General features: G+C 43.4%; 1 protein-coding gene across 4 annotated transcripts in view; it reads left to right on the top strand.

Moving 5' to 3' along the window:
* GCN1 (GCN1 activator of EIF2AK4) overlaps window positions 1–16,424 on the top strand; it is a 58,204-nt gene that overhangs the window by 3,882 nt on the left and 37,898 nt on the right. For all 4 annotated transcript variants that reach the window (XR_010592742.1, XR_010592743.1, XM_005288700.3 and 1 more), the window contains exons 3-20: window positions 2,230–2,293; window positions 2,933–3,064; window positions 4,702–4,810; window positions 5,557–5,655; window positions 5,750–5,884; window positions 6,392–6,460; window positions 6,546–6,654; window positions 7,085–7,159; window positions 7,802–7,930; window positions 8,163–8,213; window positions 8,703–8,801; window positions 9,436–9,609; window positions 11,004–11,156; window positions 12,112–12,204; window positions 14,367–14,442; window positions 14,620–14,779; window positions 15,835–16,024; window positions 16,158–16,282. Coding sequence is in view for 2 of the 4 variants with exons in the window: in XM_005288700.3 (XP_005288757.2) it covers window positions 2,230–2,293; window positions 2,933–3,064; window positions 4,702–4,810; window positions 5,557–5,655; window positions 5,750–5,884; window positions 6,392–6,460; window positions 6,546–6,654; window positions 7,085–7,159; window positions 7,802–7,930; window positions 8,163–8,213; window positions 8,703–8,801; window positions 9,436–9,609; window positions 11,004–11,156; window positions 12,112–12,204; window positions 14,367–14,442; window positions 14,620–14,779; window positions 15,835–16,024; window positions 16,158–16,282 (2,042 nt within the window). In the remaining 2 variants the exon portion in view is untranslated. The remainder of the gene's footprint in view (window positions 1–2,229; window positions 2,294–2,932; window positions 3,065–4,701; window positions 4,811–5,556; window positions 5,656–5,749; window positions 5,885–6,391; window positions 6,461–6,545; window positions 6,655–7,084; window positions 7,160–7,801; window positions 7,931–8,162; window positions 8,214–8,702; window positions 8,802–9,435; window positions 9,610–11,003; window positions 11,157–12,111; window positions 12,205–14,366; window positions 14,443–14,619; window positions 14,780–15,834; window positions 16,025–16,157; window positions 16,283–16,424) is intronic.

Here is a 16,424-nt window from a genome sequence, read left to right as displayed (position 1 = left end):
AATTGTGGAGTGAATGTATGAAACCTCAAGCTCATGTACCATCAGTGGTCCATTTACCACAGTTTGGGAACCCCTGCAGTGCACTTCATTTTAAAAGACTGAAATCTGTGGCCCTTTTTTGAGGCCGTAGGGCTGTAGGCATTGGAGTAGGTGCTTTCTCTTATAAGCAATTCTAACAATTATTTGTCTGTGTCTGTCTGTCTGTATACACAAGTACTGAGGTTCATGTCTCCTTTAGCATGGCTTGCTGGTCCTGGAGATTTTGCCCCATTTTTCTGTTCTGCCCCTCTCCTCCTCCTAAACAGTTCTAAACACCAGCAGACCTCGATGTTACTCATAAGGAAAGACCACAGGCTCTGTTCAGTGGCAAAGGCGCTTGGCCAGGTTTATTGCTGACAAAGCACAGTATTCACATAGGAGCTAGAGGTACATTAACACATGTATGCCTGCCACAAGGCAGCCACTCAGCACACCAGGATGCAGTCCCCTCGGCAAGTACAAAGTTGCCCCTCCTATGCCTTCCCCTTTTATACATCGCTACAAACAAGTTACATATTACACTCCATATGTTTTTCGTTACTGCCCTGTACCTTGTGCCTGCTAGTTCAAACAAAACATCCCCAACTGTTATCTTGTCATCTCATCCTTCTCTTACGAGAGGCCTGTGTGTTCCTGTACCATCTCCTAGGAATGTGTTTACTCCATTACTTGAGAACACTGTACCATCCTCTCAGGTCAGGAATGTGCTTACTTGGTGTGCTGCTATTTTGCCAAGGCCAGGCTACTCTGGTTCATAGCCTTTGGTTCGCACTGTTAATTATGCCTCGGGCTCCAGCAAAGCCTAAAACAGGCATCTCAGATGAGAAGTGAAGATGTAAAGTGGGATTCCTGCTTATTACATATTCCCATTGTAGAGGTGTCTTTGTATTTGATCTCACAAAAATTTACCTTTTGCTTAGATGAAATTGCAGGAGTGATTTAAATTTAGTTTTTCCACTTTGTTTTAACATGTTGTGTGGTGGTGTTGTGTACTTTTAAACAGCTGCTGTGAACCACCCCAGAGGTGGCTGTTTTTCAGTGTTGACTGAAATGTTTCCTTTTTACATGAAGTTCATTGGGATCCTTCAAGGTGAAAGGTGTTCTGTAAATGTGATGATAGTATTACTGGGCATGATAGCATACCTCTTCTGAAAGGTGAATAAATCACTTCCAAAATGCTCCTGATCTAAGAGCAAGCAACCGATAGCTGATTACTCATCTGGGTCTATCCTGTGGCATAACTCTTCCCCACTGAGTCTGACCATAGTGAAAATTTATTCTCTACATTTGGAAAAAGGTAACTAAGAGGGTGATGAGGAAACATGCAGCAGCAATTTGAGTATCTTGTTCAGCGTAGACATAAGAAAAGAGGAGGAATGAAAATATAAAGGTTAAATCCTTCAGCAGATACTCATAAAATATTTGTGGACACTGAGAAGAGGAGGGAGCCCTGTTTGATGCTGATGTCCAGTTGGTTTCACTCAAACTAGTGTTACCATATTTCATGTAGGAGGCTAGATCTTCTATTATGCTTCTTGATTACAAAGCAAGCCTAGAATTTTTAACTTGCTCTCTACAAATGATTAAGGACCTGATCCAAAGCTCATTGAAGTTGATGGAAAGACTTCCTTTGTGTCTATGGACTCTAGATCAGGTCCCAAGGTTGTATGTCACAGCCATGGCTTTTAGGGTTTTTTGTATAAAATCATGCTCTTTATCACCCTGGCTAGTCTTTTACTAAATAAGACACCTCCATGAATGATTAGTGCAAATGTAGCTTTATATCTGTCCAGAGTTGCAGAGTATGGGATTTTCAAATGCTCTTAAATAATTTAAAATGCATTTAATGATTAAAAATGAGGGTTTTTTAAAAAAATAAGATATTTATTTGACTTTTCTCATAATCTCTGATGACATACAATTTAATATTAAAGTATTATGTGCTCTGATTTTTTCCCAACTTCTAAAAATTGAAATTCTGATCCCCATTTTTTTTGTCATGACAGTCAATCAGCCTTGGGCCCTGATCCTTCAAACAGTTACACTCATGCGTAACTTCACTGCCATGAATAGTTTCACTGGAATCAGTGGGGCTACTCACAGTAGTAAAAGGAAGCATGTGCATGTTTGTGGGATTGGGGCCTTATTGATGATTCCCAGATAAACGCTTTGGAATCCAATTTCTTGCAGATCTGCCAGAGAGTGCGGTTAAAGGCCTTTGCAAACTATTCTGCCTCACCCTGCATCGTTACAGGTGAGTATGTGGGGCTGGGAAGTTGAACTTGACTGTAGTATCTTCCATATGGAAATAGTGTTGATGTGGAGTGTGTAGTATATAGTGAGATTTGTCATAAAAGAGTGCTGTCCAGTAAGGTAGGCCCAACATTTAGAATCTGTAGAAAAACAAGTTTTACAACACCAAATAACAAAAATTCATCTTTTCAAATTAAAAACAAATTAAGATCTTGATCCTGCAAATCACTGTGCATGAGTGCATCCCTTTGCCCTTGCAGAGCTCCATGAGTTGCAGGATCGGGCTGTAACTGAGCAATTTTGGGTTCGATTTAAACTGTGGGCTGTAGTAAAGAAATGGTTGAAACCCCCCTTTGGGCCTGCCAGAATGAATTGTTAATCTTGTGTCATGGGATGAGAATTGTTGTGGTGGTCCTCTGGTCAGGTCAGACTGTCTGTTGAGGTAGGGAATGGGTCATTCTGCCATGAGTGTAGATGATGTAGACCCTTCTTCACCTGTTGGAATGGTAAAGAGATAATGGCTGTTGGCCAGACTGATGGTAAGAGGAGGCAGAACCCTCTGTGTGGAATCTAGAATTTAGTATCTGAAACACTGACAAGATTTGTAACAGTTACAGAAAATGTTTCCTTTTCCCTATAGAGATGCAGCATCCCGCAGAGCCCTGCAGTCAGCTCTCCAACAGCTTGCAGAGTCCCAGCCAGAAGCAACAGCAAAGAACCTTCTGCAATCCCTGCAGTCTTCAGGAATCAGTGGCAAGGCTGGAGTTCCAAGGTGAGGGCTGACTATTCCCATTGCTGTGCATGAAACCATGTCGTGAAATCCTGCCAGTCAGCCTCTTGCATCCAGAATGGAAGCTTTACCGCTGAGAGGGGGTAACTCTTACTTTTCCAAGCAGAATTAGGGAAAATTGATGGATCGTATTTTATTCTCATTGACCACGTCAACCATCTTGCCATAAAAGCAACAGCATTTCCAAGAGGGTGACTCAGAAACTTCTGCTGAAGCCTGTTTTGACTCTGATTGGAGAGTACTGCAGCTAGTACTTCTTTATGCAGACCTAGCACACTGAATGCCCATTGGGAAGGGAGAGGCTTACTTCTAGTGAAATTCAGATAGCAGGGTTGGGCTGGATTACAGTTTCCTTTCAGTAGTCTTCAAATACAGGATGACTTCTTTTAAGCTACTTTATCAAGGAATGACCAGGAAAGGGACACTTGTTCAGCTGTTTAATTTCAAGACATTATTAGCTTTGGTGCTTTAATCTGCTTTGGGTTGATTCTCTGGTGCAGGGGTAGTCAATAGGTGGACCGTGGGCCAAATCCAGACCACCAGATGCTTTACAACAGACGGCGACATCTTTTTATTTACTTATTATTACCAGTATTGTTATTGGTTTTGTATTATTTTTCTCTGGAGTCTGGACCTTGACCAAGAAATTTGGACCTTGAAAAAAAATAATTGGTTACCCCTGCTGTGGTGTGTTCTTGAGATTCATTTCTAAAACACTTTATTGCTGTTGTATTACAGTAGCAACCAGAGATCCCAGTTAGGGAATGGGTCCAGAAGGCCAGAAATGACCAACACAGACCACAGCACTTTACCCGGTGATTCCCGCATCAAGCCCAGTAACTAGGGATTTGAATTAGAATATGTCTTTTAGAAAAAATGTCCAATCTCGATTTATCCATGCAATGTAGTATTTACTCCTCTAGTTACTGTCTGGTAGCAACTGGTTTTTAAGGGACTCTGATCCTGTTATTGTCTGTAAGGATGTTGGCTATGACATTGTACCTTGAAGGAGAGAGAGGTCAAATGGGGGTATGATTATTAGAGCTCTGACAGGCATGTGAAAGATCCATCTTCTGCCATCACCTTGGGAGAGAGCTGAGGATTACAACAGAGATAGAAAATAGATCTGGCACAAATCAGAAATAAGTGTGTTGTGCCAAAGTGGCTGAGGGTGAATGATAAGTGAGTAGTCATTCAGAAATCTGAGACCATGCAGTCCAGTCAGCCTGTAGAAGAGAGCAACTGATGAGAGAACTGGGTTACTTGCAGCCCAGGGATTCAACTTGCAAAATGTTTGCCTCTCCCTTCTCTACTGGCCTTAGGGATCTCCACAGATCTTAGGGATCTTTCTCATATTGTGGTTTGACATCCCCAGAAGGCAAGGGTTGGCCTTTTGATGTGTTGTTCAGAGGATTCTGAGTGTTTAAAATGTGCTAATTAGTGGTGCTGAGAATTGATTTAAAACCTGAGACGTCAGCTGTTTTTCTCCAGTAAAGATGCTTCACTAACAAGGTGACAGATTCCAGTTGGGGCATAATAATGTGTGTGTCCTGGGTTAAGGCGGCTGAGCAATATCTCTGGAGCTATAGACTCACTCCCTTTTCCCCGTTCTGTGACAGTAAGAGCAGTGGATCTGCAGCTTCGCTGGCTCTCTCCTGGATTTGTTTGCTTGTGCGCATAGTCTTCCCAACACGTGACAAGAGAGAAGGAGAAACATGGAAAAAGCTGGTAGGTACCTTTGTGCTCTGGAAAGGTATCTTGCCTCTCAGGGATAAGGAAGAGGCTTTGAAGTATTGCTGTGTATTTCCAGACTAATGTGGCAATGAAGAATCCTGAATGTGACTGTGGGCTTGGTAGTGGTGATTGTAACAGCTGGTGTTACATTAGAACCCACCTTCATAGGGCCTTTCTCTTCCCTTTGTTTACCCTATACACTTTGTATAGTTTTTGGTCTCCCTTATTCTGGTAAAAGAGGCAGGAGGTATTGAGATTAATAGCCTTGGCTAGAGCCAGGCAAACTTGCTCTGTACACTTCTGTCTGGAACTGCAACAAAATTGTTGTTCTCGTCTTGGATACCCCCCCCGAGATCTGTTAGTAATGCAGCTGAACCCCAACCCTGCAGTATCCTATGCTGGTCTCATCTTGGGTGTCTCCTAAGCAGGTTGCCAATTATATCACATTTGGGATGGTGTTAAGAAGCTTTTCACTTTATTTTCTCTCGATTGGTTGGTCTGTTCTGTGGACCTTATTCCTGCCATCTTGGAACACAGTACCAATTGGAGATGTGAAACTGCTGTTCTCTTTACAATGCTCACAGGAACATTTATTTGAAATCCTGTTTAAAGTCATTTGTGGTGAGGAAGTTGCTGATGAAGATCCTAGAAGCCTTACTCAGAGTTAGAGTGAACGTTATCTATTTCTATTTCTCAAGTGTTAAGTGTGTGAATGTGTCTTTTCCTATTTCTCTTGGCAGGTGGAAGTCCAGTGTTTGCTTCTGTTAGAAGTTCTGGGAGGTTCTCACAAGCATGCAGTGGCTGGAGCTGTGAAGAAATTGAACAGGCTTTGGAAAGAGGTGACACATGGTTTGACACAGTGTGACCTAATTCACTGACTTTTCTAGTGTCACTTGAGTTTGAGTTAATGTATCTTCTGGTTCTTCTCAACAGAACCCAGGGCTGGTGGATCAGTACCTGTCTGTCATTCTCAGTCTAGAACCAAACCAGAGCTATGCTGCAATGCTGGGGTTTCTGGTGCAATTCTGCACAAGCCAGAAAGAGATGGATGTTATTAACAGACACAAGGTAAATAAGAACACTGGCTCCTCTTTCTCCTCCATAATAATTAGAATGATTTTCCATTGGGAAGGGGTAGAAATGTTACAGCAAGGCTGGTGCTTTACATCTGTCAGTCTGATAGTAAAGCGAGATTGGTCTGATTAAATCAGGTATCCTGATCTGAGTTGTGCGTAGGGAGACTGTTGGCACACCCAGCTCTTCAGTGTATCTCTTGCTTTTAGGGAGATGGCCAAGACACCTGCTTTCCCTATCTCTATATCCCCATTTCAGGAATGGAGCTGAGCACTTAGCTCTCTGTAGGTTTTTTATATTCAGGCTGGCAGATAGGGCAAAGAACCATACTTCCTAGTGGAGCTGTGTGTGGGGGAGTGGTAAGAGAACTGAAATTCAGCTTGAATGGGGCTTAGTGTTTTGGGGGGAAACAAGACTGGGCGTGATCTTTGGCTCCCTGCTGGCATTCGGGGAGTATGAGCAGGTTGTGACATGACTGTAACAGATGTTCTGGTTGTTCAGAGTGCCCTTCTGGATTTCTACATGAAGACCATCGTGATGAGTAAGACAAAACCTCAGAAGCACTTGCTGGTGAGACACATGGCACTGTTTATACTTTTGTCCCATGTATAATGTTTGCTGCTGTGTTGGGTGCCTGACGGTGTTCTCTCTGCAGGATAACTGTGCCCCCCTTCTCAGATATGTGACTCACTCTGAATTCAAGGACCTGGTCCTACCAACTCTGCAGAAATCCCTACTGCGGAGCCCTGAGAACGTGATTGAAAGTGAGTTTTCTCTAAAGCAACATGGGGTGGGAACATGAAGGGTTGTTCCTTGGAGTTCAGGAATTGGTGTGGGTAATAGGAGAATGCCACCCATTGGACTGTGCTCAGGCAGACTCTTTGCCTGTGAGCAGAGCTAGGGGGCAGGCTGGCTGGCTTCTACAGGGTGGATGTGGAGGGGTCGCACTGGTGATGTGATCCCAAGTGGCTGGGTATGTGGTATCTACTGCTTGTGGGGAACAGACTTTCAGAGCTGAATGTGTAGAATAATTCTGACTAAATTTGTCCATGGGAGGCAGTTTCTGTGGTTTTCTTTCCACTTCTTATGGCAACAACTCCTCTCTAATGGTCTCTGAGAGCTTGGACTGTGTGAGGTTACTGCCAGGATAAAAGCCAGTTGTTGTTTAATACATAACTTCTTTTCTGTCCCCAGCCATCTCCTGCTTGCTAGCATCCGTGACCCTTGATCTCAGCCAGTATGCTCTGGACATCGTGAAGGGACTGGCCAGTAAGTGCCATGACCTCTGGATGGGTTGACAGATTCTTAGCAGGACTCCCTACAACTCTGACTGTGCCTGTGTGTTTATGATTGCCATATTGTTAGTGCCATTCTTAACTATGAAGATGTCCTTGTTGTGGGTGGGAGGCGATACTGTGATACGGAATTGAAATATTGCACATTAAACTTCTGAATTGGGGTTTCAGTTCTAGCAATCTTGTGGCTGCCTGAGGCCTGTTGTGCAAAGTGGTTTAGTACCAGGAGGACGGCTCCTTTTGGGGTAAGGCATGGAACAGGGAGTTAAGAGACTTGGCTTCTGTTTCCAGCCTTGCTACAGACTAGCTTTGTGACGCTGGGCAATGCACTTAATTCCATGTGCCTCGGTATCTCCATTGGTAAAATAGGGAAGTATCATTCCAATCTCACAGAGGAGTGGAGTGTAAATTTGTTAATGTCTGTAAAATGCTGTAGAACTGCAGCGTTAATAGTAACAATACTGATTATATGCCCTGCCAAGATGGAAGGGAGGAAATTCTCACTTGGCCAGAAGCTAAGGCAGGCCACATGGATAGCACAAAGATGACGTCGCACCCTGTGGAGGAAATGTGCATAGCTCTTGAGTAACTCGTAGCTTGCACATTCCATTTTTAGGTCAACTGAAATCCAACAGTCCACAGCTGATGGATGAGGCAGTGGTGGCATTAAAGAATCTGGCTCGGCAATGCAGTGATCCATCGGCTGTGGAGTCACTGGGGAGACACCTGTTTGCTATTCTGGGGGGTAAGTAACTTCTGAGTCAGTCAGTGCAGATCAGCTGAAGTTTGCTTGCTTTGAGGAATGTTCCATATTGTATGTCGGCTGTAAAAGTTGAATAGAGCCAGCATGGTCTGGATCAGATGGAAGGCTGAACAGTTTTCTGGTAAAAATAGTCTGTCTCTCTCATGGATTTAATAAATGCCCCAGTTAGATTGCTTGCTACCAACTCTCTCACCACTGTGTTTTTTGTTCTCAGGTTCTGAGGGGAAACTGACGGTTGTGGCTCAGAAGATAAGTGTCCTTTCAGGTAAGGCTACTGGAAGAAAGTAGAGAGGTTTATTCTACAGTGGAACAGATTTAGCGGAAAGATGAGTATTTGAGGTGTCAGTGTCTGGGCTGAGTGCTCCCAGCCCAGTAATTCTTAACCAGCCATGGCTGGAAGGTCTTGGGTGATAGTACATATTATTGCCTGCAGGCTAATGGCCTTCTGCTCTTTAAGTAGGTTGATGGCTGTTGGTGGCCATTAGAGACCAGTGGAAATTCAGAAAGCTTTAAAATGTATAGCCAAAGGAGGAGGATTAGGTGGTTGCAGTAATGATTGAAATTTAGAGAGAGGTCCACCAGGTTCTGTAGCTGCAGGACGGCTAAATCCAGAACTGGTGCAGCGATGGAGAGAAATTTGGACAGGCAGGGATGAATGGGATTGAGCTATGAGGTGTCGATTGTAGCCTACATTGTTTGGTTTGCAGTAACTCTTGTAGTAGGGCACTAACCAGGGAGTGTTTTGTCATTTTAGGAATTGGTAGTTTTAGTCATCATGTGGTTTCTGGATCTTCAAGTCAAGATCTGAGTGGAACCATGGCTGAACTTTTCATCCCTTTCCTGCAACAAGAAGGTGAGGACACAGTTTTCTTTGTTCTGAATCCTGCCCAGCTTCATTCAAGCCAGAGTAGGATTTTGGTGCAGAGCATATTTCGCTGAAGATAACTCTGATACACAGCTGTTGAGTTACGGGATCCTTTGTGTACACTAGGGGTTCTCAAACTTCATTGCACCACAACCCCCTTCCGATAACAAAAATCATTACACGACCCCAAGAGCGGGGACTGAAGCCTGAGCTCGCCCACCTGGGCCCCACTGCCCTGGCGGGGGGTCCAAAGCCAAAGCTCAAGGGCTTCTGCCCCAGGTGGGGAGGCCTGTAACCTGAGCTGTAACCCTTGGGCTTGGGCTTTGGCCCCGGGTGGTGGGGCTTTGGCTTTGGCCTCGGGCCCCAGCAACTCTAATGCCAGCCCTGGCGACCCCATTAAAACAGAGTCCTAACCCACAGTTTGAGAACTGCTGGTGTAGACCCTCATTCTATAGTGATAAAGCAGCCTTGTAGAGAGAATATGCTATATAAGTTCAGTTTGAAGTGTAGTGATGGATGTCCTTTCCATCACTCCTAAGCATCTTCCTGCTTACCTGCTACCTTCTCAATGCATTCATGGGTTTGAGATAGCTGTGCTGACTTTCTCTGCATTTCTTCCCAGTCCACGAAGGCACTTTGGTACATGCTGTCTCTGTCCTTGCTCTTTGGTGTAATCGGTTCACCACAGAAGTTCCCAAGAAGCTTGTAGAGTGGTTAAAGAAAGCCTTCAGCCTTAAAACCTCTACTTCAACTGTGAGACATGCCTACCTGCAATGCATGCTAGCCTCTTTCAAAGGTAAACTTTATGATCATAACTCTTAGTATGCAGGGTAACAGAAGGGTAATTGAATCTCATGCTTCTAGGTGTAAACTGATCATTGCAGGGATATAGGTAGATTCTGTGTGACAAATTGTTTCTGAAGTAAAGGTCTTCAGAAACCCCAAACTTTTGGTACTCCTTTGAGAATTGCTTCTACTGGCCCTCATCATTGTGGACCCAAAATTTGATCCCCATACTGTAGAGTAACAGGCTCTGTAGTCTAAATAAAATATATAATAGATGTTTAAATAAATCCACTTTACTGAGACTGTATAAACCAAAGAGATGATCAGTGTTGGTGTGGCTGAACAGTTAATGCAAGTATTACACAGATACTGTGGAACTGCCTTCATTTCTCATTGTGAGTGACTGAATTTGGACTTTCTAAGTGAACGCTGCATTTCTGTCTACCAGGAATCTGTCTATTGTTATGAGGGCAGAAGCAAATACTTCGAGAACTAAATTAGTGGTGAGGGCCAGGATCCTGCATTGAGACCTTTGTAGCCAGACCCCTGAGGTTGTTGGGGCTTTATCGGGGTGCATGGGTCTGCTTGTGTGCAGCTGCTCATGGGATCAGGGATCAAGACATCAGTATTACAAAAATGGAAATTACCCATTCGTCTTGCTGATTGTGCCATTGGTTTGACCTACCTGGCAAACCTTGAGAATTTTTTTTCCCAAGCAACTGATAAATATGAAGAATATAAAGATATTTGATCTAATTCTTGGATTTTTTTATGGTTAAAATACTCTTTCTTGACTGACTTTGAAATTTGGTGATGTTACATATTTGGAAATATTTCTTTTTGTTTATGGTATTTTGTGTTACATCTTGTATTGGAAATGTAAAAAAGGTAGTTTTGAATGTTAATTTAAAGGATATTTAAATTTGAAAGCCAAAGGTAGAATCCTTTGACTTTTGATTATTTGAGATGAGAGAGGTGCTCACAGACCTTCCAATGAAGTCTGCTTTGCCTTGTTTCAGAAAATGTACTCTGTTCAGGAAACATTCTCTGTCAAATGCAAGGAAACTGGGTGGAAGTTGGGTGGATGAGTAATTGTGTAGCATTGGATCGGAGTCTTCTTTCATTCTGAACAGAAATTCAGAGAGAAGGCAGCATGTTACTGAGGAGGGAGGAGTGGGAAAGTGCCTCTGTTTGCTATGGGTTAAAATTTAATTACAGTGGTGATGTAAGGAACTAGAGTCCTTTTGGCAGATTGTCTGTTCTGGAGATGTAGACCCTTCTGAATGGTCTCTGTAGTTCATTTCCATAACTGGATTCATGACAACAGAAGAGCTGTTAGAATTTTTCAGTGTAGATCCACGAAGTCCACCTTCTCTTGCCTCTTATCTCTTCCTTTTTCCTCAGGTGACACATTATTACGGGCAATGGACTTATTACCAATGCTTATCCAGACAGTGGAAAAGTCTGCATCTCAAAGTACGCAGGTTTCCATGGTAACGGAAGGCGTTGCTTCTGCTTTGCTGATCTGTAGGATGTCTTTGGCTGATGCCCTAGCTGGTAAGATCCCACAAATGAACAAGTTACCAGCACACTGACAGTGGATTTGTGATAGTCTCATATTCTTAGTCGGTCTGTTGCTTCCTCATAGAGAATCCTTGTCTGTTTGTAAGCCAGTTAAAGTATAAACCATGGTAAGATTTATCCCATGTGGAGCAAGGGCAGGCAGATCTCATGTAAGTGAGACTAAGCAGAATTGTTACGGTGCCAGTGAAAATCTCAGACTCCAGTGCCTTAGGTTGGTGCAGCATGCCTTTTTAGTGGTCTCTCTCATTACAGAAAATCTTCACTTAGGTCTTAAATTCCCATAATTTTGACTGAGGCATTGATTAAACCAGCATTAAGAACGTTCTTTTTCTTTTGCAACACTTTTTCTCTTTCTTTGGAGCGTGGTGAGATTGGAAAATTGGGAAATGACCCTCTAAAGAAGCAGTTGGGGACCCCCACCATCCACTAGAGTAGCAAAGGTGGTATGCTTCCAATTAAATTCCACCACCAAAGCCTCCTTCCAAGAACTGTCCAAACTCGGGTATCTGCTAGGGCAAAACTCCTCTATACAGCTTGCTCCCTGTTTATCAAACATGACGTGCAAGTTCCCTCCTCCCCTTCAATGTTTGGATCACTTGGAAGACTTGTCCTAGGAAGGTCTGGATGAGACAGAGATGCAGGTGTAAATGGGGCTTTCTAATTATTGTAATCTCTTGGTTCATAAGTAAATGTCTGTAGTAGAAAGTGCTGTTTGTAACAGGGCTGTGGGTGGGTGTGTAGGTGGTATACAGTCTGAATGCGATAGCGGGAAGTTGTCGAAGCTTTGTACCTGAAGAGCAGTGAAGGTAAAGAACCCCAGTTTAAGAGACAGGATTGAACTATGTTTCAATGAAAGAAATTATTGCATGGTAAATCCTGGTTTATTTTGAATTACCTTGATGGAAAAATCTCTCCCCCTCTCTCTCAGAGTCCAAGCTGAGTGGCTTCTGGCAGCTGATTCTGGATGAGAAAAAGCAAATATTCACTTCTGAGAAGTTCTTGCAGTCTGCATCAGAGGAAGGTGAGTTGTTAAATGTGATCAGAGTTCATTGATACACATCCAGTTCCTGTGTAATCCTATTATTTGGGACTTTACAAGAGCTGCTGCTGCTTATTAGCCATATTGTCTGACACTAGGGTCAGATTTCAGACTAAAGTGAACAGATTGCTCTCTCAAAGGGCCTGTCTAGTCTGCTCATGATCCTCTTTTAACATGAATTCGTTGATTACTTTGAGTTATCAAACACCTTGTTAAATGCTAATCTAGACACTTCACAAATGTTGTTCCGTGACAAAAATAATTGTGGAGCATCTACAGTCAGTAGATTATCACAAGTTTTAGTCTAGAGAAACCCAAAGAGTGAGGTCTGGTGGAGGAAAGAGAAAAAGGGGAGAAGTAATGGTGTGTTGGGAAGGAGAATCAATGGGAGAAATTGAGAGATTTGTGGAGGAGGAATAATGGGGGAGACAGAAAATCTGTTGCGCTATGAATTATAGTGAGTGCTGTCTCCATTTTGTCCCCTCATGTTTAAAATGAATTCAAAAGATTTAAAGGAAAAATTAACAGAACGTATCCAGACAAACATGACCTTTTCAATCAAAATTTTTGAAAATGAGATGATTAATTAGTTCTCAAAGTGATTTTTATCTGTGCAGAGCTTTGAAGATGTAAATCTTTCTAAATTTGAAGTAATATTATTTCTCCTTTACTCACTGTGATCACAGTTCAGAAGTCAGAGTTCTCCTTTTCTCCTGATGACATTAGTATTGCTGAAAGGTGCTGTACTTGTTCCTGTTAAGAGCAGAGCTATGCGCACAACAACTCTTTGAACATGGCTGTCACGAACAAGGTGCTAGTGTTGTTTCCCTGACTAGTATGGACAAGGATTTTTTTCCCCAAGACAATGATAGCAAAACAGTATTATAGAGATGTGATGATAGCCAGGGCGCATGTGTTCTGTGCTGCTGCAGAATCCACCCTTTACTATAGAATTATGCTTCAGAATCTGAGCTTTCATTTAAAAGAAGAAGTTTCCTGCTCTTGCTGTTGTGAAGGAAACTTTGGAAACATGAACAGAGATCCTCCTGAGTCTGCAGACAACCTGAAATAATATCCCTCAGATACTTAACAGCCACTGTTCATTGCAATTACATTTCAACTCTGGAGCCTAATGCTGACAGTGTAAGTCCAGGTCTACACTACCCCCCTAATTCGAACTAAGGTACGCAACTTCAGCTACGTGAATAACGTAGCTGAAGTTCGAAGTACCTTAGTTCGAACTTACCTTGGTCCACACTCGGCAGGCAGGCTCCCCCGTCGACTCCGCGGTACTCCTCTCGCCGAGCTGGAGTACTGCAGTCGACGGCGAGCACTTCCGGGTTCGACTTATCGCGTCCAGACTAGACGCGATAAGTCGAACCCAGAAGTTCGATCGCTCGCCGCCGAACTACCGGATAAGTGTAGCCAAGGCCTAAGTGACCAATTGTGAAATGTTTCACTACAGATTATGTAAGCAGAAATAGCACACAAAGTTGCTTAACAATGCCAAACCATTTCTGATGACTTTCTGGTTGCCAAAAATCCCCACTTCCCCCTATCCAAGTGCCAAAACCTCCAGCTTCTCTCAACATCATCTATCATGCAGCTATATGTTGTTGAGACAAAAACCAGGGGCATGCGGAAACAGAGAATCCGAGAATGGCATAAATTAAGGAGCACAGCCTATTGTAGCAATAGTATTATATGCTCATTTTTGAATGAAGCTGCACCAGAATGCCACAGATACTAGGGCATTGCTGCGGAATTTAGGTCCATCATGTCTCGGGGTACACAAGGTCTTGTCTATAGCCCAGTTTCTATAACCTGTTATCAGATAAAAATTGTCCCCACTCACATTGCTCGGGGGAGTCATACTAGAACCCTGCTAGTAAGAGTCCTGTTCAGTTACATTTGGTACTTCCAGTATGGACAAAATCTTAGTTGCTTGCGATACTGTTACCTCTTACACAGGATCAGTAGAGGATGTGTCTTGGCAGCTATGGAAGGATTGTTTTTTCAGATATGTTGTTCTGAAGTGTCCTGTGCGCTCTTTGTCTGCTCATAGGTTAAGATCCAGCCTCTTTAAACCCACAGCAAGTAAACCCTCACACTGTTTGTCTTACATGTCTTGTGTTTCTCTACAGCCATGTGCACGGTATTGCAGCTGACAGAGCGCCTCCTCTTGGATCATGCGCATCGGCTCCCTGAAAATAAAGTTCAGTACGTAGAAATTGTCTGTTTTAATTGGATGCAGTTAACTTGCTGAAGTACTAATGCAGGCAGTGGAGACGGGGGTCCTGGGACTTTACACAGAGAGGCTGGACTTTTTGATATCTACATGTCTGAATGTTCTGCCTGACTAGCTCCCTTGCTGAACTTGTTTCTCTCTGTTTTCAGACAGTACCACCGAGCCCTTGTTGCAGTACTGTTGAGCCGGAACTGGAATGTTCGTAGGCATGCCCAGAAGACGGTTAGGAAACTCTTGTCCTCACTTGGAGGGTACAAGTTGGCCTATGGGATCTTGGAGGAGCTGAAAACAGTTCTCAAGTCTCATAAGGTGAATGATCACCAGGTCTATTCCCTTGCCACTAGTTCCTGGTGTCATGCGGATTCAGCCCCTGTAATTCCCTTGCTATTAATGTTGCTGCACAACATGATGTCAAAACCAGAATTTTGGCTTTATAAAGGCTGTTGTGTTAATGATCCCACATAACACCACTCCTTCCTTACTAGACTTCCATAAGTAACTGTACAGGTGTCCGGGTCATTTACCTTTTCTTGTGACCATAGTTGTCCTCACCATCCCTCCTGTGCCTCTGTTTGGGGAGGAAGACTTCCAGCTTCTATGTGCCTGTGTTCTTTTGTCTAAGTAGTTACCTATTATTTTCTCTGTCTCCTTTGTAAGGCCAGAGTACTCTGTTCCCTTTCTCGATGTGCCGGTTAGTAGCTGCCCTTAGCTAATAGTTCAGATGCACTGTTCAGGCTGTCTTTAAAAATTATGTATAATATGCACATTTTATTGGTAATTATTTAGAAATGAAAAAATAATAAAATAAGAGACCAAATTAAACACACTATTTGCTAGGCTGTGACTGTGTGTAATTATAAAGTAGATTGATTTGCAGTATCCAACCACCATAGGTGGGTTTTGCAAAAGCACCAACATGACTGTCAGTGAGACTTCTGCTCCTAAGTCACTTAGGCACTTCCTCCCAATGTCAGATGGATCCAAGATGCTTAGCAGAAGTTTTTTTGGTAAGGACGTTGCGGGGAATTACCCATTATACAGATTGGATGTATTTGTTAGAGTGAACGTCCCCAAATCCATCCTCTAGGAGCGTGACTTATTTTATCCTGCCTTTCCCCACTGGTTGAGTTCAGAATAACCTTCCTTTCTCAGAGTTTCTCTTCCCTTTACATGGTTCTTAGTTCTGTGCTTCAACCACAGCCCCAGCCTTTATCTCTTCTTTCTTCCATAGTCTGCAGGTTCGCAATATTATCTAAGGCAGTTTATTGTTTGTTCCAATACAGTTTTTTTTGTGCTGTGGAGAGAAGTGGTAAGGCCTTTAAAAATGTGCTCTGATGTGTTAATTGCAAGTTCTGTCTGTTCAGGTGCTGCCCGTTGAGGCTCTGGTGACAGAGACTGGAGAGCTGTCTGAGCTGGGGAAAACATACATACCCCCTCGTGTGCTTCAGGAGACACTGTGTGTGATCTCAGGTGTAGCAGGGCTGGAGGTGGACCGTACTGAGACAGAAAATCTAGCACTGGAGATGCTGTTAGTGAGCCATCATCCTTCCTTGGGTGAGTGAAGGGACAAGACCATCCTACTGGCTACTAGGTGTTGATGAGGGCTGCCTGGGGGGTTGCTTAGATTTCTTAGCAGTCCCTGCTCTGTATTTATTATGCCTATGTATTCCCATAAACGTCTTTCCAGTGGAGGTGCAGTCTGGGCTTTGGCCAGTCCTCCTTATCAAGATGAAGATAGACCCCGAAGACTTCATTACCAAACAGCTGGATAAAATTCTACCCAGAATCACCACCCAGTCACCCATAAACCAGGTGACTAGCTTTTGCTTTTCCTGAACTATCTCCAAGGACATCTCAGTGGCAAAGGGTGGAGGTGATGAGAGAGGGAGAGTGGTCCATAGGGAGGGAGCTCTGTTCTGCCATGGGTGGGAGGGAAAGAGTGCAGGAATGAAAA

This window comes from Chrysemys picta, chromosome 15 (assembly GCF_011386835.1).
Source record: "Chrysemys picta bellii isolate R12L10 chromosome 15, ASM1138683v2, whole genome shotgun sequence".
In the NCBI taxonomy this organism is placed as follows: Eukaryota; Metazoa; Chordata; order Testudines; family Emydidae; genus Chrysemys; species Chrysemys picta.
Note: the sequence above shows the minus strand (reverse complement) of the source record. Positions and strands in the feature narration are given on the sequence as shown.